General features: G+C 45.8%; 2 protein-coding genes across 2 annotated transcripts in view; one reads left to right on the top strand and one right to left on the bottom strand.

Annotated features, from left to right (window-relative positions):
• Positions 1 to 600: 600 nt before the first annotated feature.
• LOC5666763 (uncharacterized) lies at positions 601 to 3762 on the bottom strand. The gene is made up of 2 exons (XM_001687721.3): positions 3010 to 3762; positions 601 to 2915 (listed from the first exon to the last, which is right to left on the bottom strand). The coding sequence occupies exon 2, from the start codon at positions 2892 to 2894 to the stop codon at positions 2238 to 2240; it is 657 nt and encodes a 218-aa protein (XP_001687773.3). The 5' UTR covers positions 2895 to 2915; positions 3010 to 3762; the 3' UTR covers positions 601 to 2237.
• A 2418-nt stretch (positions 3763 to 6180) lies between these two features.
• The window catches only part of LOC1271946 (zinc finger SWIM domain-containing protein 8 homolog), a 31813-nt gene continuing 14866 nt past the window's right edge, over positions 6181 to 23127 (top strand). Inside the window, exons 1-2 of the mRNA XM_061658153.1 lie at positions 6181 to 6325; positions 21916 to 23075. Coding sequence (XP_061514137.1) covers positions 22562 to 23075 — 514 coding nt within the window. The 5' untranslated portion in view covers positions 6181 to 6325; positions 21916 to 22561. The remainder of the gene's footprint in view (positions 6326 to 21915; positions 23076 to 23127) is intronic.

Raw genomic sequence — 23127 nt, 5'->3', positions numbered from 1 at the left:
ATACGGGTCCTGGAACCTATCATGAACCCACACTGGTTATGGCACTGAAAGTAAAAAGATAAAGAACCTGGTACTGATACTGAACACATACCGGTCCTGGAACTACTCATGAATCCATATCGGTCCTGAAACTGAAAGTAAATTCATAAAGGACCTGGAACTGATACTGAACACATACCGGTCCTGGAACCGATCATAAACCCATACTGATCCAGAAATAGCTCCCAATTTCATTTATGTTCAGGGACAGTTCCAGGCACTGTTATGGATTGGGATTCGGAACGATATTTGGACCTGTTCCAGGTCTTGAACTGATAAAATCTAAGTTCCAGTCGACAAACCATACCCGGTAGTAAATTTGCAGCGTAGGAATTAGCGTAGGAAATTTAGTAGAATTTGTACAGCGATAATATCATACAAAAACTTGGCTGCGACCCGAGGTTCTATTTCTTAGTAGCATTTTGGCCCACGAGATCAAATGGGTTTGACATCGCTGGCTTATACTCTTGCTAGCGTTATTATTATTTTTTTTTTTCAAAATTCCCCTTTTTCTCCGTCTTTAAATGCAATCGGAAATTCAAAATACTCTACGGCCGGTGGTAATGTTTCATTGTAAATATATATATATATTTCAAACCGTACATTAATAACAGACGTTAACAATACATCGACTCATACACATATCAAAACATATCCCTCTCCTAATCGATATTTCCCTCGCTACGCGTATTTCCCTGGTGGTCGCGCAGCTCTTGTGCATGTTACAAAAATTGTACCGAATGTTTGCTTTGTTTTCCACTAAATACCTGTATATAATGTTATGAAACCCTTTTGTTTTTCAGCGAGCGATTTAGCAATGCTGCACCAGGCGTTGCCGTGGAAGATGTCTTTTATCTGAGTCATGTCTTTTTTTTTTTAATCTTTTTTCCTTGTTACCCATTTCTTACGATTAGAAGCAGCGAAAGGTTTTTAAGCAAGCCAAGCCCGTAGCGAATGGAATTTTAGCGTACTTTTTGTCGTGGCTAGCGAATGCCATGTTTAGTAGTTTGCGGTCATGCTATGCACGTGTTGCATATGATTGTATAAATTTCTAGACAATAAATCGCCCCAACTTACTGGTATATATATATATATATATATATGAATAGTAGAAACATCAGCTTAAAACAAAAAAAACTCCTGATTGCACCATGTTTGCATATGTGTTAATTAATGATAGCTAGCATAATACGCACAATAAGCATAAACGATTTCTTACTGCCACTTGTAATGGACCATTTCATAACTGTTAACATTTCACCTAACTTCTGCTGTCTGAACGTTGTTTACTATCTTCATAAAAAAAAAAACAAAAAAGGAATCCATTTCCCTAGCTGGTGTGATGTAACGATGATATGGCGATGTGCGTTCCGGTATCAGTAGTTTACACTTCGATTTCAAAGTGTCTATTTTTGTAAAATGGTATGAAAAACCTCTCCTCGCTTTCGACCTTTGCTTTAACACCCTATAACATTGGAAATGTAAGAAACGTTACATCGTTACAAAAATTGTACCACTATCTAGAATGTATATGAATAGCATAGCTCGTAAGTCGTAAGCCCTTGTACATCGTTACTCTGTCCTCTCTCTATCGCACTTTCTCCCTTTTCTTCCTTGTCTGGAACATCATTTACGGCTAGAAAATATATCCACGCGTGTGTGTGTGTGTTTGTATGTATATAAAACATCGTTCCCTGTCCCTTACACACTTCTATCATACGCGGAAGCACACGAATCGAACGGGAGACAAATTGGCACCGTATTCGCCGGCTTCGTCGACTTTTTTGTTCTTGCTCCAGCGACAGGTGGTAGTCGCAGCAACCGGCGGGCGGTGTAAGTATAAACAAGCTGATTGCGCACTGCTTTTAAATCAATTATTTCCATTTTTTGTTGGAAACAGGTTAAGTGTGAGTGATGAAAGTGTACAAACGTAGGCAGCGGTCACAATTGAATTAATTTGATGGAATTAAAATTGATCTAATTTGCCTATTTCCGGCAACAATTGATACCAATCTTAACCTTTATCGGCTTGAATCTGCCTGGCGGGAAAGCAAAGTGTACAAAAAACGAACGTTCTAGTGAAGATCGAACGCAATATGATAGGCCTGTAAGGCTAGGGGCAGGTTAAACTGGTGCCGTTGTGCAAGATTTGTTGCGCTTCGTAAGCGTGTGTTTGTTTCTCGGCGCTTGTTTCGGCCCTACATGATCACCGATATCGTGGCGGCTCGCACATCGGCCACCGCATTCACGGCGAAGATTTCGTAAAAGCACAGCCCGTACGTGTACAGCAGGGCGGGCGGGATGCGGTACCGTTCGGCCAGCACGGGCAGCAGGAAGTGCTTCGAGACGTACGACACGACCAGCCCCAGCGCCCAGTAGTTGTCCGTGCTGGACGCGACCAGGGTGAGACCGGCGGCATTTAGCAGCAGCACGCCGGTCGCCGTGTGCTCGCCGATGTGGCGCCGGTTCAGATCGCGCAGCACGTTGCACACGCCGTACGCGACCAGGGCGGTGAGCGGCAGGGCGTACCCGAGCGCGGTCCGGTACGGCAGGGCCGGGCCAAGCGTCTGCTCCGGCTCGAGGTAGAGCTGCGCGTTCAGCAGCGGCAACGGGCCGACCCGGGCGACCAGTGCCGCCTGGTCGTACAGCAGCCGCAGCGCTTTGCCGGGCTGCGGATGGCTGTAGCGCACGATGCCGAGCGCACTGTACGCCAGCAGGCACCAGAGCATCAGCCAGACGGCCGGCGGCCCACCGGGCGCACCGGTCGGGCCGGGCAGGTACTTGAGCGACCAGCCGGTAACGGCCGCAAGCACCACGTGCCCGAAACACGTGGCAATGCTGGACAGCTGGCTCATCGGGGAAGCGCACGCGTGTATCTAAAATGAGTTTGAAAAAAGAAATTAATAAAAATTGATAATGCACGTTGTTTCGTTTGCCTTTTGGGGTACGGTTCGCGCACAGGACACTCACGCGTGACGGTGACGGCAAACAGTTCGAGTCCGGTTAATTTGGCACCAAATTGGATATGGAGGGGAAGGGGGTGGGGCAGGATGTAAACAGTCTTGGCGAAGAATGGTGGCTACTTTTAACTCGAAGCTACACAAATAAAACAACTACGGAATGCACAAACTATCACACATCGGCACCGGTTGCTGCACCGGGCAGCGGGGAAGCGGGCGGCAGAGACGCTTGCCAACCGCATCGGTCAGCTCGGGCGGGGGACGAAAATACAATCACACGCCGCACCACCACTCCGTGGACGAGAAACTGCGCGCTACCGCACCACCGCCACCACCATCGTACGGTCGCTCGTATCGTAAGGAACGGGAATGTGCGTGCCGGAACGATGGCGGGAGGCCACTCTTGGATTATAAAGGAGGCTTGGGGAGCTTGGGGGGGAGGTGGCCAATCCGCACAGTGCAAAGACGATGGCGTCCCGCTTATCGACGGTGGCCCGGCTGTACGGCGTTCCGTGCGGGCTGGACTCGTTTGCTTTGCTTCTTCGCTGGGGCCACGTTCCGGGGCATCGTGTACCTTCCTTTCACGGAGGGTGGCACCACGGGAGGGGGGTTGGGGAGGCTAGTGGGAGAGAGCGGGAAGGTTTTTTTGTTTTTTTGCGTGGCCGCGGTTGTTATCACAGGAGAGGAAATTGGCTGGCGAACCGAGCAGCAACAATCAAAACAACAATAGTCCGAACAGTTGACAGTCAGATGGGCACACACACAAACACACACACGTCGACGGAATAGCCCGAGTCACCCTGTGTCTGTATTCAGCGGAATCTATGTTCCAGATTCAGCGGCATGGGCGATCATTTAGAGCCCTAGGCGACCTAAACCTATAAAATATTTGTTTTTGTTTTTACTAATTTCAGAGGTTTTGTTTGTGCTCCAGAGTTTCGATTGTTATTCAAAAAAAAACTATAAAAGCTATTTGTCAATTTTGATTATACAGTCTTTCCCCGAGTTACGCGAATAATGCGTTCCGGAGACATTCGCGTAACTCGGATTTTCGCGTAAGTCGAATATCACATGTTACAGCAAAAATATACTTTATTTATCATAATTTTTGATTGAAGTTAGTTCATTTATGTAATTTAATACTTATTTGATTCAATTGGTGTGGAGAATTCAGTTATTTCTGACTTTTTAGTGAATTAAAATTTTGAAATATTGCTAATTATTTTTCATTTGACAATTGATGGAGAAAATTGTACTGATTTGACATCTGAACTGTCAAAAATAAAAAATTCGCGTAACTCGAATTCGCGTAACTCGAGTGTCGCGTAACTCGGGGAAAGACTGTAAACGGAACACTTCATTCCAGCAAGTATAGTGGTGGGCATAATGTGGATTCAATCGTACCGTTGCTATATAAAGCATTTTTTATATTTTTGTTACCTAGAGATTTTAGGCCTAGTGATGTTTTGCCACAAATAATAGCAAATAAGAGTATCAGACTGAGTTCAACATAAAGGTTGACATTTTAGCTTAGCTCAATCACAAAATCATCTCAAATTCCCGTTCTGCAAAATGGATGGTCAAACCATACAGAGCAAACGTTAGATTGTAGATTTTTTTCCTTTGGACACAGTGATCTCTCTCATTCTTTTTCACTATCAGTCTATCTTTTTCTGTCGCTCTCTTTTTTTCTTAATTCTCTTTTTATTACGTTCTTTCTCTCTTTTTATCTGTCTCTTTAATTTCCTCTTTCTCTGTCTCTCTCTCTCTTTCTCTCTCTCTGTCTCTTTCTCAATCTCTCTCCTTTTCTCACTCTCTCTCTCTCTCTCTCTCTCTCTTTCTCTCTCTTTCTCTCGCATGTCAATATGCTCAGCTACCGCCCAGTGAGTCTGATGATCCGGGCACCTTCGTTCTGATCTGATCTTGATGATCTTCCGTAACTGCATCCGAAAGCGAATAAGACGTGTGTTTTCTCTCTGCTCCGAACATTACCATAGTACTTTACAACAAGTGGTACCAGAGTTTTTGTGTAAAGTAAAGGATAATAATAAAATAACAAAATATATGTGTGACAGGCACAACAATTTTCTCTCTCTATCTCTCTCTCTCTCTCTCGCTCTCTCTCTCTCTTCCCTTTTCTATTTTTATCTCTCCTTTACTCTCTCCTTCTCTCTAATTCTCTCTGTATGTTTCTCGCTATCTACATCGCTCGAACTACAACAACGATGTGAATAAGACACCTCCGTCGCGGAGCTTATAAAAGCCCAAGAACACTTCATGCGATCTCTTTTCTTGTTATCTTTTTCGTATTGTCTCTCGTCCCGGATTGCATTGCGGTATGGTTAGCTCTTAACCTAAACGGAATCTAAAAAGTCTTCGTTTAGCAGACGGCAAACGACTCATGCATTACAACCATACAACAGTACAGAGAGAATGAGACATGAGTCGTTTGCATGAGTCGTTCGCCGTCTGCTATACGAAGTCTTTCTATGTTCCGTTTAAGTTGAGAGCTTGAGTACTTTTAGAACCCGTTTAGTGGTCTTTTAGTCGATTTGAGACACTTGGGAGATTGGGTGAATTGATCTACTTCAGTCTAGGCGATTTGAATTTGATCATCACAATTTATCAAAAACTCATCGTGTTTCATCGAAAACCAGTGCGAAATCTCGCAAAGAGAAATTTCGCTCTACGTCTATTTGCTCGGCCGTCTCAGTGTACACTCCGTACAAAGTTACGCGACTCTCAACATACGCAGATTCAGAGATAATCGATTTTCTATTTATTACGCGGTTCATATGTCAAAGTAGTACAATCTGCTCCAAGAATTGTGAAATACAAAACCTGTTTTTTGTTTCAATTTTCAAACCACGTAAAGCTAAGAAATTTCTTACTTATCAGCACAAATCGTGCCAACATTGATAAGATGTATAAAGGAGCGAAATTCAATCAAAAATACCCCATTTTCAAACGAATTTTGGCTGCAAAATTTGATAGTCGACTTGCGCGGATATTTGATTTCGCCGATGCCTCGGGAACCGCATATCGCGGGAGCAGACCGTACGTGAAAGCGCTCACAGGCTGTCAACAGGCGAACCGCACCGATCCGGAGCACCCGTTCCGGTCCGCTCCCTGCTTGCGGATCGGAGTCGTTACCCTTTGCGCGGAGCAATGATTGCTCAGGCCCGTGACATCCCTACGCGCCCGTCCCGATTCAGTTGAAATCAGTTCGCGGAAATACACAGATGTTGCGTCGGGTGCGTACACGCCAGCTTCCGCATAGTGTATCGCATCTTCCGCTCGGTCGTAATTGTGTTTGAAGGAGCGCGGTGAGTGAACCAAAACCCACCTCCCTGCCCGTCTCTGCCGCTCACCTCTTTCGCAAGCCACCACTCGGTTGGTTCCACGGTTCTACCGCGGTGGTTTCGGCAAGGGGTTTTGCAACATATTAGTGTCTCTGAGTGAGTGAGGGTGTGTGTGTGTGTGTGGTAGTGTTTGCGAGGAGAGACCCAAAAGTGCTCGAAAGGTGTCTCCGATTGCGAGGAAAACCGAGGCGCAACCCACCAACAAAACGGGACCCAAAATCGAACGTTACAATCAAACGAATCGCACGCACACGCACGGCAAGCTGTGACCCGTGTGTGCGTGTGTGTGTGTGTGTGTGTGTGTGTGTGTGTGGTTGTGTGGCCAACTTCCCGGAGGAGGGGTGAACCCCAGGACGACTCTCCTCCGCGCCGTGCCTCCTGTGGCTCTGGGCCCTCTGGGAAGAAGAGTTGAGAAAAAGTACCCACCCCGCGCTTCTGCCCCCGTGGCTCTGCCCGGGACAGGAAGAAACCACTCATCCACACCGACAGCAAAAAAAAAAAAAACGAAAAACATACACATCTTTCAACCCCGCCGAAAGGAGACCATTTTTCAACCAACACCTCCAACACACAGGCACACAGGCCACACGCATATGACGGAGTGAAAAGAAGAAGCGCAAGCAGAAGAAGAAGAAGAAGAAGAAGAAGGTAAGTTTTCTTTTCCTGTCGGGCACAAACCACACACATACATACATACATACACACAGTTTCCTCGATTTTGAGGGCGCCTGTTGTCCTCGTGCTCCTCTTCCCCTTCTCTCCCATTTCCCCGTGGCCACGGGTTGGACATCCCTCCTCCGTGCTTTCAGCGGGGTCGATGTCTCCTCCGCAATACTCTGTGCGGGCAGCGGGAAGAAGAGGAAAGGATTGGTGCGCTCCCTTTGCCAAGAAAAGGGTGTCTCTGTGTGCGTGTGTGTGTGTGTGTTTGAGGGGAAGATTCTTAACACTTTCCGCTTCACCACATATCCACCACCCCCCCCCCCCCCACCTCCCATTTGTCGTGTTCGAGTTTTCTTGTTTTTGACAGGAAGCGCGCACACACAGCGCACATACACACTCGCACGCGCTCTCGTGTCTCTATTAGACACGCACGGGCACGCACACGCTTTGGGTGAGCTTTTCTATGTGTGTGTGTGTGTGTGTGTGTGTGTGTATGTGCCTGCTGCACACCCGCAGTGTGCACAAGTGACCGTGCACAAGGACACTTTTCGAGTTAACACTGTGGGAGGAGAAAGTAGAAAAAGAAGAGGAAGAAGAAGAAGACAGCTCCAACCGTGTGGTGGCGGTGTCCATTTTTTTTTTCTGTTGTTGTCGTCGACTATTGTGTTTTCTTTTTCTTTTGTCTGCCCATTTTGCTCCTTCACCGTTCGAACACTTCTAACACACATGCAAACAGCAGCAGGACACACACACACACAGGACGGGGCAAACACACGTTGTGTCCTGTTTGTGTGTGTGTGTTTGCGTACGTGTGTTTGTGTGAAGGTTCAAACAGAATCGATTTGACTGACTGACTGTGTGTGTGCAAAAGGGAAACAAAAAAAAAAACGCGCAAGTGAAGACAATTGGAATGAAAACGGTGGCTGGCGAGGATGGAATCCGGGGACAAATACTGGGAACTGGCAAGAAAATGAATAGAACGTTTTTGCGCAAAGAAAAGCACACCGCCACACCGATGGTACGGGGTGGAATGGGGGAGGATATCTGCTCTGCCTAATGCCACACAATTATACCTGTATGTGTGTGTGTGTGTGTGTGAGGGAGCCGAGAAAGAGAAGAAAAATGTAAGCATTCAAACAAGCCTGTTTGGTGTGCGTATGTGTGGTTGTGTGTGTGTGTAGTAGTAGTAGTAAATAGAATAACCTAACAATGCACATTGGGCAAGCACGTCTGTACAAAAATAGCAGGAACAAAACATCTTCACCGCAGGTCAATTCAGTTTTTTTTCTGAAACTGAATACGCGATTTTTTTAATTCTTATTAGAATTCTTTGAACAAAAATTGTACTGCTTTGACTCATCAATTTTTGAACTGCAAGTGGCAGTCGGTTGAATTTTAAAAACCATTTTAAAAGATGTAACCTTCAGTTGCATGTATCGGGGGAGTACAGAGTGCGTCAAAGTATTGTATTATGTCGTTGTATCAAACTTGCTGAAATTATAATATTTATTTTATAACATAAATCAATCGCTACAATGGCTGCATGATCAACTATAGGAAAGGAAACATAATTTCGGAGAGAATCTAGAAGCAAGCAACGAAAAGGCTCCGTCATGGTTGATTTTAAATGACTTTTTCTAAATTCCCTTAAACTGGTGCAGTTTAAGGGAAGGTATAAGGCGCCAGTTTAAGGGACTTTGCTCGAATTCCCGGTTATTCGTTGCTCGAAAATGTCGATTGCATTGTATAGCAGTTTTCGAGCAGCTATCAAAGCGGGTGTAATACACAGCGGAGCTTATCCGAAGGTATATATATATATATTTAGGTTGATTTTTATCGCTTCTGCTCGGCGACATTGTCGGAGACATTTGTCAATCCTTGCATACACAATTCCAAAGTAATCTCATAGCCTGTTTTTTTTCCAAACCAAATTTGAACGTCACCTTTGCTCGGACAGGCTTTCTGGTAACTTGACGAATGCTCTAAACACTCGAATACACTAAAAATCTTCATTCTATTCAACAAAACGTTCTTCAAACACGTTAAATACTGCTAATTGTAAGGCTAAATAAAATCTGAACGACCTCAACATCCATCTTTGTTTCGATACAACATCTTCGATGAGCAGATCAATATCTGCTACGTGCTTTGGAGCTCTTTTTTCCCAGAAATTAGTTGTCAAACTATATGGGACGAGATCGCCTGGTACACTTTGATTCTAGAGTCCAACACCTGAGCTCTTTAATGCACCTTGGGATGAATGAAAAGCACGACCTTGTTTTGACAATTTTTCGAGCAGGTACTCAAATAAAATTCTAGCTTTGAGGCTGAAAATCGCTAGCTAGTTTTGTGTGTGTGTGTTGACATGATTTTAGCTGCCAGCTGTTAAACTCCATATAACAAAGCTGGCTAGTATCGTGAAAAGCTTCAATTGTTGTTGCTTTTTTTTTGTTAAACGCATTTTATACAATAAAAGCGAAATTTGAAAAAAAAACGAAAAGCTATGACATCGTCATGCATGTATGTTCCCAGGTATCACTAATCAAATAGTTGGACTAAACAGTATCAAATGAAGTACAAACGCAAGTAGAATGGCGGAAAAAAAACATTTTCATCCCGACTTTTTTATGACCGTTGCCCACTGTGCAATGGCACAAAGGGTTTGTTGGCGTGTGAACGAGCGAGAGAGGAAGGGAGCGGTGATGAGAGGTGAGACGACGACCATCATCATCAGCACGTGCAGCTGTGCGTGTGCGTGCGCGCGTGCGCCCATATGTCTCCCTGCCTGTGTGTGTGTGTGTGTGCGGCTGTGTGACTGTACGTTGATTAGTGGGAGTTTTGACTTTCAAGCACCTCTGCGCGTGTGTCTGTGTGTTTGTGTGTGTAGTTGCGCCCGCGCGCCTATGTGTGCTGCATTTTCGCGTATTCACGTCTTTCTGCAGCTTCTGCAAAATTGTTTGAAACGTGCTTTTGTTGTATCATCATGTACCTTTTTGCTTTTGCAACACACACACACACACACACACACACACACACACACACACACACACACACACACACACACACACACACACACACCCACAAAACCGTGCAGACGCAAGCTTTGTGTGTTGCGGCGGGCGATAATGCGTGCGCTTGACGGTAAGATCCATGTATGCGTGTCTGTGCGTCCGTATCGTTTTGATGCCCTTTTACCTGTTTATCTCTTTCTTACCCTGCTTCGTGCTGCTTCCTTTGGTCGTCTGCGGTATGTTTTTTTTTGTATACTCTTTTCCGCTGTGTGCTACCGCATCAGAGGCTTCGAAACCATTCGTTACCTTCGCTTTTTTTTGTTTTTTTTTTTCGCTCGCCTCTCTTTTCCTTTCTCTCATTTCCCAATCTCTAGAGACGCTTTTCCGATTTTTTTTTGCTTCTTTGCTCTAGTCTATTGTTACGGGATTTGTTGTTTTGTGTGTACATGTTACGTTCATTGTAGTACCATTACCATTTCAAGCCAAACAACAAATTCCAATAATGGAAGTAACAGTCTAATAAGAAATGGAAGCAAAATAAATAAGCCACGGCGTATCCCTACGCGTAAACAAATAAGCATTGGGTACTGCTCTCTTTCTCTCTCTCTCTCTCTCTCTCTCTCTCTCTCTCTCTCTCTCTCCCTCTCTCTTTCTCTCCCTCCCTTCGACCTGCGGGAAGCATATACCGATCTTACGCAAACAAAAACAAACGCAACACAACCGTTTGCCCATTTTACTGCTTTTACGACAACATAATTTTCCTCCCAGCCCACCCCCACCCTTCAACCGGGTGCAAATGTGCTGCGCGAGTGTGTCTGGGGCTGCGTTGCGCTGTCTGCTCATCTGCGTGAACCGTTTGCGGGACGGGGAACAGGGGGGGGGGGGGGGGGGGGCTATTATTAACCCGCCAGCCTTTGACAACCCTTACCCACCCGGCCGGCAACCCCCCCTTGTTGCGAAGATGCGCACCCACCCGGAAACACTCCAACGGTCACTTGTCTTGTGGAGTCACTTTCCCCGTCATCCTTCCCTTTCGCTCTTTCCTTGGGCGCATTAATGTATGCATATTCTAACGAATCCACCCGTTCTCTCCATCTCCCTTCACCTCTTCCCTCGGTGTATTCGTTGTACCAGCTGCTGGAATTGTGCAGCGTGTTGCATCTTTGCGGTCATTGGCAAAAAGGTCGAATGTTTGCATATTTGCCTTCACTTTATGGTGTTGTTTGTTGACCGTGGGATGAGCAGGCGGGGGGGGGGAGGAACGAGGGGTGGATAAATGGTATTCGCACATGCATATCTTAGCGACTGGTGTGCCGCAAGACAAGATAGCCGACCGGATCGCGCGCGTAAGCAGTGAGGGAATTTGAGAAGGGGGTTTTGGGGGAGGGAGGCTCTTGATGCACAATCATATGTTGTGTTTGTTTGTGTTGTCTTTGGGTGTTGCAAAGTTTGTTCACGCGATGTGCAGCGAGGCGAGATGTATAGACATATAGAGTGCGATGGACATGAAGACAACGAAACAAAAGGTTTTTTTTGTACGATTTGGAAGTAACCTGATGTGGTTTAGCCTTAGTAGAGCTCTAGAAAATGACCCTCGGGGTGATTAGAAGGGACGGGAGATCGTTGAATTGTCACCCGAACCTCAGTGATGAAGAAATTGGCGTCTCTCAGGATATTGGAAGGTTTTTTTTTCTATAAATGATATGAAGTTAGGGACTCTCTGTTGGATACGGAATGCAGAAACCGAAATTAAGGTTCCTTCATAAGATACCACCAGAGTGACCTAGATATTTAGGACTCATCATTTACCAGACATACCAAATATCTTGACATAGATCTTGACATATTCTGACGACCTAGGCCTCAATGGGTTGTGCAAGTGTTGTATATTTAATATATACAATAAACCCTATTTTTTAAATCTCGATCCTAATGAATCTTGTCAAGATTGGGATTTTGGATGGTCTGGGTTGGGCGGACTGCCGGTCCAAAAGTAGACGAACCAGACTCCGGAAAGACTGAAAGATTTAGTACGATTCCCATCCAGGCCATCTCCAGCGTAGCAATCAATGACAATCTCTGATTCATAAATTAGTAAGGATTCTTCACAAATCTTCCGAAATTGATGAGTTTTTTGTTTTGAGAGTTGAAAGATTCAAGAGCCTGCAAGGATCGAAGAATTTTTGAAGACTCTTTCGTAAATCTTCTTCGATTCCATTACCTCCTTATACAAGAATTAGATTCCATGATTTATTTCCAACATTCATTCCAGTGCAGTCTTGCTCTGAAGTAGATTCAGCCAATTCTCTCCTACCAAAGCATCAAACGACGCCGACTAGGGGGGATATTTGCCTGGGAAAAGCAATAGAGTCATGTTAATGGTGGCACTTTCAAGAGTTACGACCCTTTGCTCATAACTTCCGATCAATCAAAAACTGGTCAACAGATCAGCGCTCCATGGTCATCTCGGGGCACAAGTTTGCAACGGGCAGTAACATGGAGGTCAAATTACGTGGCAAGGATAGTGCTAGAGCATGCATTCCAATGCTAGAGCATCCCCAGTCACTGAAGACTATACGGCTCTTGTACGACTTTTAGACAGGATGAATTCTATCTCGATGTGATTTTTATTGGACGATTCCTGTAAGAAAGATACATGGCAAGGAGTTTGGTCCTGCCCTAGGCGAGCTCCTTTGAGCCGTACGATGATCTCAAGTAGGCGAACTGGCGCGGCGCGGAATTGGTTGATTGCAATTGGCAACTTCAACCCACAACCACCATGGATGTGCTCAACTGCAAGCCATTACCCAGCGGATGTAAATCGGTTTAGTATCATTCCAGATGGATTTCCACGCGGAGCTTTTTTATTGCTCACCAGCGCACGCTACGAGAGTTAGTTGCCGTGAGTTGCCTCATCCTACCGCGTATCCTACGCGTAAATTTTACGAGTACGCACAGAGCGGTCTAAGAAATCGCCGAAACCGTCATTCTGCGCGAATAAACAAATCCGAGGAGAAGCGCCAGCCAGACTGGGAGTATAAAATTTTATTACTCTTTCAAAAATCGAGCTCTCGCGCTGCATGTTTGGAACCCCTCGGACCGGTTCTCACGCCGCATCTCACCATCTCACCCAATTTCCGTTCCCTTTGTCCTGCTGGTGTTTTTCGTTGAGAATGGCATTTTCTTCAATCCGGCTGTGACCTACACACATGTCGGACTGACACAGACCGATGGCGCACTTATTTTTGTTTCTGTGTGTGCCGTGTTGGTTTGAACACACCCCCATGTGTATGTAAGTGCCCTTTCATCTACGGTCAGTCGCCCGTGTTGTTCTCGGCCCGTTCGCGTTATTTTATGTGCCGCTCTGACCCACGCGCGTTGCACTTGTGCTGCTGTGTCAACACCGAATTGCATCGCTGATGTTCTCATTCTCCCAAATCCTTCCTTTTGGACGGATGACTCAAAAACAATCTACTATTGGCTTGTTTGTGTACAGTAACTTTTAGTGAAGATGTCCGAACACCAAACCAACATGTGCCTACTGCACAGAATATGGCATCAGAGTAACCAAGATATACAGAAATCATCATTTACTGGACATACCTGATATCTTGACACAGATCTTGACATATTATGACGACCTAGGCGCCAATGGGTCGTGATAGTGTTGTATTTTATGAATCTTCAATCTCATTCTTGTAGTACGTGAATCTTGGAAGATATACACATCTAAATTAATGAATCTTTGGAAGTTTGGGATTTTAGAGTGGGGACTTCTGGTTCAATAGTAGACAAGCATATCTGAAGCTGTTACGATCTCCATCCAGACCATCCCCGCGTAGCAATCAATGACAATCCCTGGTTCGTAAGCTAGTAAGGATTCTGTACAAGTCTTGAAAATAGATGAGTTTTTTGTTTCGAGAGTTCAAACATTGAAGAACCTCAAAGGATCCAAGCATATTAGAAGATTCTTTCAATAATCTTCTTACATACGTTTATCTCCTTATCCAATATTCAGTTCCTTTGATATATTCTAAACATCTGTCTCGAATTCTTTCTTGTTCCTAAGTAAACTCAGTCAATTCTACTGGCTACCACTCTCCTATCAAAGCATCAAACGATGGCGACTATGGATCTTTGCCTCGGAAAACCAATAGAAGCATGTTCATGGTGGCAATTTCAAGCGTTACCACCCATAACTTCCGATCAATCAAACTTCTTCGTCGAGATTGCCGGATGCGACCTCCTACACACATGTCGGAACGACTAGAACCGAGGCTGCATTTTTTTATTTGTGTGTGTGTGTTGGTTTGCACACCCCCCCCACACATGCATGCCGTTTCATCTCCGGTCAGCGTATGGTTGCTCCACTGTTGTTCTGAGTCAGTTGGTGTTATTTTCTGTACCTCTTCGTCCTACGCTGGACTTGCAGTGTCAACACTGGAAATGCATCGCTGATGTGCTTCAACTCCCGCTCGCGCTTGGATGGATGACTCACAAACACTCACGAGCGCGGGTTTTCCATCTGGGTATGATCTTGGCGCGAAGGCGAACTGCTGTTTATTTGAAAAGCAGCAGACGCACCACCCAACAGACGTAACCTCTTTTATTATGATTTTATGTTATTTTATATGCACTTTATGGCGTACTGCTGCTGCTGCTGCGTGGTGCACATCAAAGCAGAGAGCGGCAGCCATTTAAAGAGCGCAGGTCGTTTCTGGAGTCGTTTGCGGCAGACAGGCGGAACAATGCGTGGAAATGGCTTCCCGTGCACACGCATACGCACACCCGGCCTGGCCGCTTCTTGAAGCATCCATCCTCGAGCACAGATGCTTTTCAAGCTGAAGATGATGATGGCGCAGCACACACACAAGTGTGTGCACACACCACCGTTTTCTCGGAGCAAACTCCGGGTCTCTCGAGCGCCGTGGTGTCTTACAGACGACGCTGAGGGTGGAGACTACCTGTGAACGGGGAAGGAGCAAGCAAACGGCACAGCACGCGGCAAAAGAAAAACCAGGACGCAAAGGAAACAGGCGTCATTAAAAAAAAAAACACGGTTGTGCTTGAAAATAAACGTCCACCGCCACGTGGGGGGGGGGGGGGGGGGGGGGGAACGGTAGACGAAGGTTTTTGTTTTTACGGCACATAACACTGGCTCTGGTGTTATGGCCAGTGCAGGCCATTTTTACTGCCGCTGCAGCTGCAAGCCGGTAATATACGCGCCGCCAATTAGCGACAGGCCCGAGCAGATGACCGTCCTGTATCCCCCCCCCCCCCCCCCTCAGGGTTGGTGGCCTAATTTGACAATGCAACCGGTGGCGGCGATGTGCGCGCAACAAAAGCCCCCGCCAGAGCGAGGACGGTCCTGAGCTGAGAATTATAATTTTTAAGCGTTAATTCTTTCATTTAAATTCAGTACAGTTCATGGCCGCAGGATGCCTACAGCGGGAAAGTAAGATTGTTTAAAAATGTTACCTGCTGTCCAACAACACACTTTAATAATAAAAGCAATGGTTTTTTTTATTATTTTGTTTTTGTTTTCCAACCATACCGCTTTCTTTTTCACTGTTTCAATAGTTTACAGGGCTTCTCTCGCACTTTTGTTGTTGTTCTGTTTGTGATACTTTTACTGGTCCTGACTCTTGGCAAACAAATTTGACGCTTGCATTTTTACTTCTAACTGCATCTCCAAAGTTTTGTTTTCTTCTACTGTTCAAACGCAATCGTTTGGCTTTGGCAGTTTAAAGTTTCATTCACCACTTTGTGAAACTTTTGTTGATGAAGGGTTTCCCGAGATATGTTTGCGGCGTTTTTACCGAAAACTGTAAGGTTTTTTTTTTGCATTGGGAAATCCCACTCTAGGACCTTTTATAGCTTTAGTGTGATCAGAAAAGTCGATAGTTTTGCAACCTTTGTTACTGATCTCAACATTATGTATGCTAGACTGAATTTACACCTAAATGCATCATCAATTTACTCTATTTGGAAAGTAACACGTTTGATGTAGACGTCCACATAGGTTCCTTGGGCCCGGTTGTTTGTTGCATGGCAAAAGGAATCCCCCTGAGTTAAGACCCCCTCGAGTTACGACGATTCGCAGATACGACGATTTTGATTTTGACAGTTTAAAGTTGTCATTGAGAAGAAATTGATGTATTTTTTGAATATCTGGGCTGATAACCGTTACACTCGCACTTCCAAAGATTCCACAACTATTCCACAACGATCTTGAATGTCTATCTAGTATCTACTGAATATCTATCTAGGCTTTTGGAATATAATTAATACATTATCGACCATTATTTTGGATAAAATACACGATATCATAGATTCCAACTCTTCAACTTCGGTTATTCGGTTATTCGATTTACGCCTTGTTTTGCACCATTTGTTCGATCCCAAATACAGTCGTATCTCGGGGGACACCTGTAACCAAAAAAAACTTTTACCTACGAAGAACACGTTAAGTTACAAACAATAATGTACCACCATCATGTCGATTTTTGACATTCAATTCCAAGCGAAATATCTTACAGTGCATGCGTCAATGCTTACATCAACGGCGCTCCACTGTATTCAAATATATAGCTAATACATGCGGAGAAACCCTGCAGTTCAGCCATTTCGTTCCCATCACAAGATTTGTGACAAACAGTCTGCAAGAGATCCATTGTTTTTTTTTATTATTCTTCTAAGTGCTCGTTTCATATGTGTGTGTGTGTATGTTGTGTCCTTAGGTATGCAATCAGGACAAAGGAATAGATCATTAGAGAGCAGCAGCAGTGTCCTTTTTTGTTTTGCTGCTGCCACCGTGGGAACACAACGAGCTCGACCCGCATTTGTTGTACGCATGACACGCACACTAACACAACACAGGAGGAACGAAACAACAACTGCTTTCGTACGTTTTGCTCAGTGTGTACGTGTGTGTATGTGTGTATTAAGAAAAAAAATGAGGACTAAAAGTGTCAGAAAGATAGGCCAAGAGAGAGAGAGAGAGAGAGAGCGAGAGAGAGAGAGAGAGAGAGAGAGAGAGAGAGAGAGAAAGTAGCAGCAAATTGTTTTTTGAAGAATCTTCCAAAAAAAAACACATGCTCGTAGCTCAAACGGTGGAACTCATGTGCGTGCATGTGTGTGTGTGTGTGTGTGTGTGTGTGTGTGTGTGTGTGTGTGTGTGTGTGTGTGTGTGTGTGTGTGTGTTTGTGTGTGTGTGTGTGTGTGTGTGTGTGTGTGTGTGTGTGTGTGTGTGTGTGTGTGTGTGTGTGTGTGTGTGTGTGTGTGTGTGTGTGTGTGTGTGTGTGTGTGATTTCAGAAAAGTTTTCTGTATCCACGTGTAAAAAATTCCTTGCCCCCTGGGAGCTTCTTCTCCATTGCTCTTGCCAAGCCCACATATTTCCCAGCGAGCAACCCAAAGGGTCAGACCGGTTGTCGTACACCAAACACAGCAAAAAAAAAAGGAAAGCCCAAAACGGTTGCTGGAACATAAGCAGCATGCCGAAAAACAATGTGGTGTGCGTTTTTCGGGGTTTACTAGGAGGGATCGAGCGGGATTTGTAGCATTTGGGGGGAAGAGTGCCGCTATATGGACACTAAGACATTCATTCGGTACTTTTGGTAAGGATGTTTGAATGAATGTGGCTTTACAGGGTTTTCCAGAAGTTCTCGTAACTGTGGGACACTTTATTGACTCTTTCTTACGTGAACCGAACTACAATAAGTAATGGGAATTGGACTCTCTAGAACCCTTGTTGGACAAATCCAATAGGAATTCCAACGAGCCTGTCTAAAAAGGGTTCCATAGAGTTCAATTTCCAACGTATGCATTTCACTTCCACTGGGAAAGAGTCTAGGAAGTGTCTCACAACTATGAGAACCCCTGGAAAACCCTGTATTGTTAATGAGCACTTCTCTCTCTGTGTTCGAGAATTGTCATAAAAATAAATCAAAATTAAATGTTTTAAAAATAGCATTGTGTCCTGTCATGTGGCGAGAAGTGAACCTACCCACACACACACACACATGTATATTAACTCGTGCCGTTTCTATAGCTTTGTTCGGAACAGACAGGTGTTAGCAAAGGTTCTTCTGTGTGTGTTACTCCGTCGGTTGTATGGAGGTGACATCGAAGGCTCAAGATGACGATGATGATAGTGAACCACAAAGTTCATTGCCTGGCAGGAAGCACTCTTCTTCTTTCGCGCTGTCTATCTCTCCCTCTCTATGAAACACGCACACTCTGTAAACTACCATTTTTCGCGTCCTTTTTGTGTGTGTATGTGTGTTGCGTACCATCAAACCAAGGACAAGATTGCTGATGACTTTCACCTTTCTCTCCCATTTTTAACCCTCGCAAAACCACGTAAAGATAAAGCGCGCGGGGGGGGGGGGGGCGAGCTTGGCAAAGGGGAGAAGGAGGTGTGCGCGCGCTGCGTCTCGAAAGGCAGGGGAAAGGTTTCGGGAAGTTTCTGGAAGATACACCGGCGCGCGTGTTGTGTGCTTGTGTGCGTCGCTCAGCGATGATTTTTCCTTTGTGTCGCCCGTTTATCCTTCACGCGCAGGAAAGGGCAACACGTTTGTGTTTGCTCGCCCTCGGTGGCTCCTGTGCGCAAGGTACGGGAGCACGGGGCTTGCTCGGTACCCCGCTTTACGTTTTGGGGAAACCAAATAGATAAATAAAAAAAACACAAAAGAAACAAAGAACAAAAAGTTGTTTGTTTGTATTCGGTTTAAGATTATTTGTTTCTACTTTTTATCTAAAATTAATCGAACGATTTTCTAACTTCAAATTAATGCACAGCGAAACCCGCAGAAAAGGGGTAAAATTGTGAGTTTTTCGCATAACACGAGCAGAGCAGAACGGGTTAGGGGGAACTCGTTATGAGGGGTTTCACTGTATCAATTTTTTTTTGGTATCAACCGTTCAACCGTTTTAAAAACATCAAAATATTAAATGCTCTGTAAAACAAAACTTCATAAAGGAACAAAGCGGGGAAAAGAATTAGAGGAGTGCACGTTACAGGGGTTTTCAGGGGTTCTCATACCTGTGGGATACTTTCATGACTCTTTCTTACACGAAATGAACGTTATGAGATGGGAATTTTACTCTATAGCACCCTTTTTGGACAAATCCAATAGGAATTTTCAATGAGTCTGTCCAAAAAGGGTGCCATAGAGTCCACTTCGCATCAAGTTCATTTCCGATAAGAAAGAATCCCACTAGTATGAAAATCCCTTAAAAACCCTGTATTTTCAGGCATATGATATATATTTCAGGATTGGTATAGAATTGCCTGTTAAATAATCAATATTGCAGAATTAATATTTACTACTAACAAACGCTTGATAAATAACCGCTAGCACAATGTGAAAAACGTATTAAAACTTTGTTTTGTTATGAGTGACATGTGATGCGTTAATTCACATTTTCCATTGATTGTGCAATTTTAATTGGTAAAGGATGTTAAAATACACTCGAAAACATAAAAAAAATTCTTAGCCATGACCATGTTGCCCCCAGGTCCCCACACCGCATAGCGCACACCGCCGGAAAGGTTTGTTGTGTGTGTGTGTGCTTTAAAACCGTTCCTTGGCTGAATGTAAATTGCGTGCTTTTAGCAGAACCTTGTTGCAACGTGATTGGTTGGGGGTTCAATGGCCCGGAAGCCTCAGTCAAACCTCAGCTGATCGTTCGTCGACAGGGATGACACACTTAATAATGCACCTCGGTGGACTATCATCTTCCGCTCGTCGTCAGTTGGGTCCCCGACCATTGGGAAAGCCTTTTTTTGAGATGTATTGTTTTTACAACCAATTATCGACGCACACACATCCCTTGTCCCCGCGGTGCTGCGCCTGCTGCGCTTCCTCCCCACGCGTGTGCAATTGTGTTTGCTCATCTTGGCAGGAATGTTTGAAGTGTTTTAATTGCATGACCATATATCCCCGAACATTTGTCCAAGCCGCTTCGCTTCCCGTGTACGATGGCAAACGTCTTGGCCGCGGTATTCGTCTCACGCTTGTGTCATACGTTCGCAGCATGGTGCGAAAAACAAGACACACACACACACACACACGCGCGCGCACAGCTCGATAACAAACATTGGCCAGGGTGGCCCAATGTGTCCCCATCCATAAACACATTCTTCTGCTCGTGCTATTCTGCCAGCGTTCAAAATTAACACGTTTTCTTATTTCATCTTTTCTTCTCCACCCTTCGTTTTTTTGCAGCAATCCTCCAGTGGGGACAAACAGAGACACACACGAGCGGTCATTGACGCACCATCGTGTGCGTCACTTCCGGCAGTTCCGGTGTGGCCGGAAGGGAAGCTCCTCTTCAACGTGCATCAAACCAAAGGAGGGAGACGAAGTACACACATACACAAAACTCTCCCTTCCACACGCAGTTCGTGTGACAAAACGTATTCGCTGAACAGTTGTGTGTGTGTGTAAAACGCTGTCCTGTGTGTCCCCGGCCAGAAAAGCGACAGTGCGCTAACGAGTTCTTATCACCAAACGAGTGGGGGCTGCTACATCGAAACGCTGAACATTTTAAAACGCGACCACTCGTCGTCGCCCCATTTTGTGGGCCCCGCGAAGAGAAGCGTCCCAGGAGAGAGAGAGACAGAGAGGACCATTTTTTCGCATAAACTAGAACGATAGTTGGAGGAGTGACACTGATTGGGAGTTTGTTTTTTTTCTCTCTCTCTTTCGGGTGGTTCGCTGTAAAAATGTAAAACGAATCTCGAAACACAAACTGTTCTGTGTTCTTTTGTTCTTTGTTTTCACTTTCCGCAAGGGATTAGGAGACGAACCCGCTTTTAGTTTTTTTTTTACATAAAAACATCGATTTATCTTGACATTTCAATCCGTTACCTTATGCAATGCTGCAAAATGTCACTGTCAATGTCATACAAAAATCTTACTGAAATAAAATCCATATCAGCGTCACGTACTCTCAATTGTGATAATCAGAGGAGATGTTCAAACAATTGGTGTGGTCCAATACATGCTTCGTGCCATTTTAGCAACCAACGCTTGATCAGTCATTTTGTCATGACCTTTGTTTTACTGTGATCAGTTCTGCAAAATGTCACTGACAGGGTCATGACAAATTCCGGCCGAAAGAAGATAACGTCAGCGTCACGAGCTCTACTGTGATGATCAGAGGTGAGACTCAAACAGTTGGTGCGACCATCGCATGCTTGGTGACATTTTGTGTAACCAACTTTTGGCCAGTCACTTCGCGCACAGGTCGCGACATTTTCTGCCTGGTGATCATCACGATAGTCAAGGCGATATGTTGTGCGTGCGAGTAGTTCCAAGCAACACAATGAGCATGATTTCTCGTATGACAGAAAAAGCGTGCTCATTTTGTTGCTTAGAACTACTCGCCTAGTATGTCCCAAGAATGTCGTGATTATCATTGGGAGAAAATGTCATGACCAAGTGAGTGACCAAGAATTGGGTGCCACAAAAAATGTCACCAAGCATTTAATTGGTCCACCAACTGTATGAGACTCACCCCCTGATCATCACAGTTTTGTACGTGAGCTGAATTGAACTTCGTTTCAGTCATGTCACAGTCAGAAAAAGTCATGATTATGCTTGCGACGGCATTAAGCTCAGCTTGTCAGTCAGAGTAGGGGTTGACTGAAGAATTCGCATGTCACGTTCGGCATGTCATGACGTACTTTCATTGAGTATCAGCAATGCACATCTAGCTACCACGGTCATGTTCATTGTTTTCGGTGGTTATCATCACGTGATGCGCATGACATTTTGCAGCACTACTGACCCTATTGTTAGCATAGTGACGTTTAGACCTAGATGGTGGTGAAATAAGGACAAAAAATTATGTTTCTCTTTTTCTACTGTTTGTAGTACTGTGGCTGCGTAACGTTCTAGTTGTGTATCCCTTCGGGAGAAACATCCGAGGGGGTGAGTGAGTGAGTGAGTGAGTGAGTCAGTGTGTGTGTGTGCAAATAAATCGCCAAACGCGTTCGAAAAGTCCGACCTCGTCGCCCTCCACCCACACACACCCACACACGCTTCCTGAAGACTTTTGAGAAAACACCCCCTCCCCCCCCCACCCCCTCCCTCCACGGCGTGGCCGGCCGGGGAGTGGTGGAGCGCGCTGGGGAAGTGTGTGTGCTGGTGTGTGTGTGTGTGTGTTAAAGTGTGATCTCTTGGGCGGCCGGAAGAAAGTATCGCTGCTTCCTCTGCTTCCCCCTGCGCCCCCTCAAACCTGGCGAACAGCTCCAACAACAGTGCCGGTGGCGGACCGGAACGGCCGTCACCATCAGCCGCCGACGACGGCAGCAGCCACTCGGTCGCGCTTCCCACCAGCACCACCAGCAGCAACAGTGGTGGCAGTAGCGGCAGCAACAACAACAACAACAACAGTAGCAACAGCAACAACGGACGCATCACATCGACCACGCACGAACCGGCGGCCGGCAGCAGTAGCAGTGGCGGCGGCGGCCGGGATGTGGGCGTAGTGGTGCCATCCACCGCAGCGAGCAGCGGGATGGCCGGTCCGATGGGTTCCTCTGCCGGTTCCTCCTACCCATCCTCCTCAGGCAATAGCAATCAGCAGCAGCAGCACGTGAACAACCACCATCTGCCGCACCATCACCATCATCAGCAAAACCATGGCAATAGCAATAACGAGCCGGACGGTGGCATCGGCGAGTGGAACCCGCTCGAGCACGCCAGCACCAGCGGCGGGGGCGGTCCGTCCGGTGGCAACAACCATCAACACAACTCGCCGGCCGCCGGGCGGGACGGAGGCGGCGGCAATGGAGCAGCCGGCGGTGGTGGCGGCGGCGGCGGCGGCAACAATGCGAACCAGAACGCGAACCAGAACGCGGAGGAGATCGACCGGTTTAGCTTCGAGGATTCGGACCGGTTCGAGGAGGACTCGCTGTGCAGCTGGAGCTCCGAGCCGGAGAGCGTGTGCAACAACTGGCGCGGGTGGAAGAAGCCGGCCGGCACGATCAACTCGTTCGGCGGCGGGTCGGGTCGCCGTGCCAGCGAGGGTGGTAAGTGTGAGGGGGGGGGGGGGGAGGGAGGCAATATTTGCTCACAGAAAGT

This window comes from Anopheles gambiae, chromosome X (assembly GCF_943734735.2).
Source record: "Anopheles gambiae chromosome X, idAnoGambNW_F1_1, whole genome shotgun sequence".
Classification (NCBI taxonomy): domain Eukaryota; kingdom Metazoa; phylum Arthropoda; class Insecta; order Diptera; family Culicidae; genus Anopheles; species Anopheles gambiae.
Note: the sequence above shows the minus strand (reverse complement) of the source record. Positions and strands in the feature narration are given on the sequence as shown.

Bases quoted from the DNA above. Each gene is read 5' to 3' on its own strand.
- LOC5666763 (XM_001687721.3), bottom strand. From the start codon at position 2,894: ATGAGCCAGCTGTCCAGCATTGCCACGTGTTTCGGGCACGTGGTGCTT.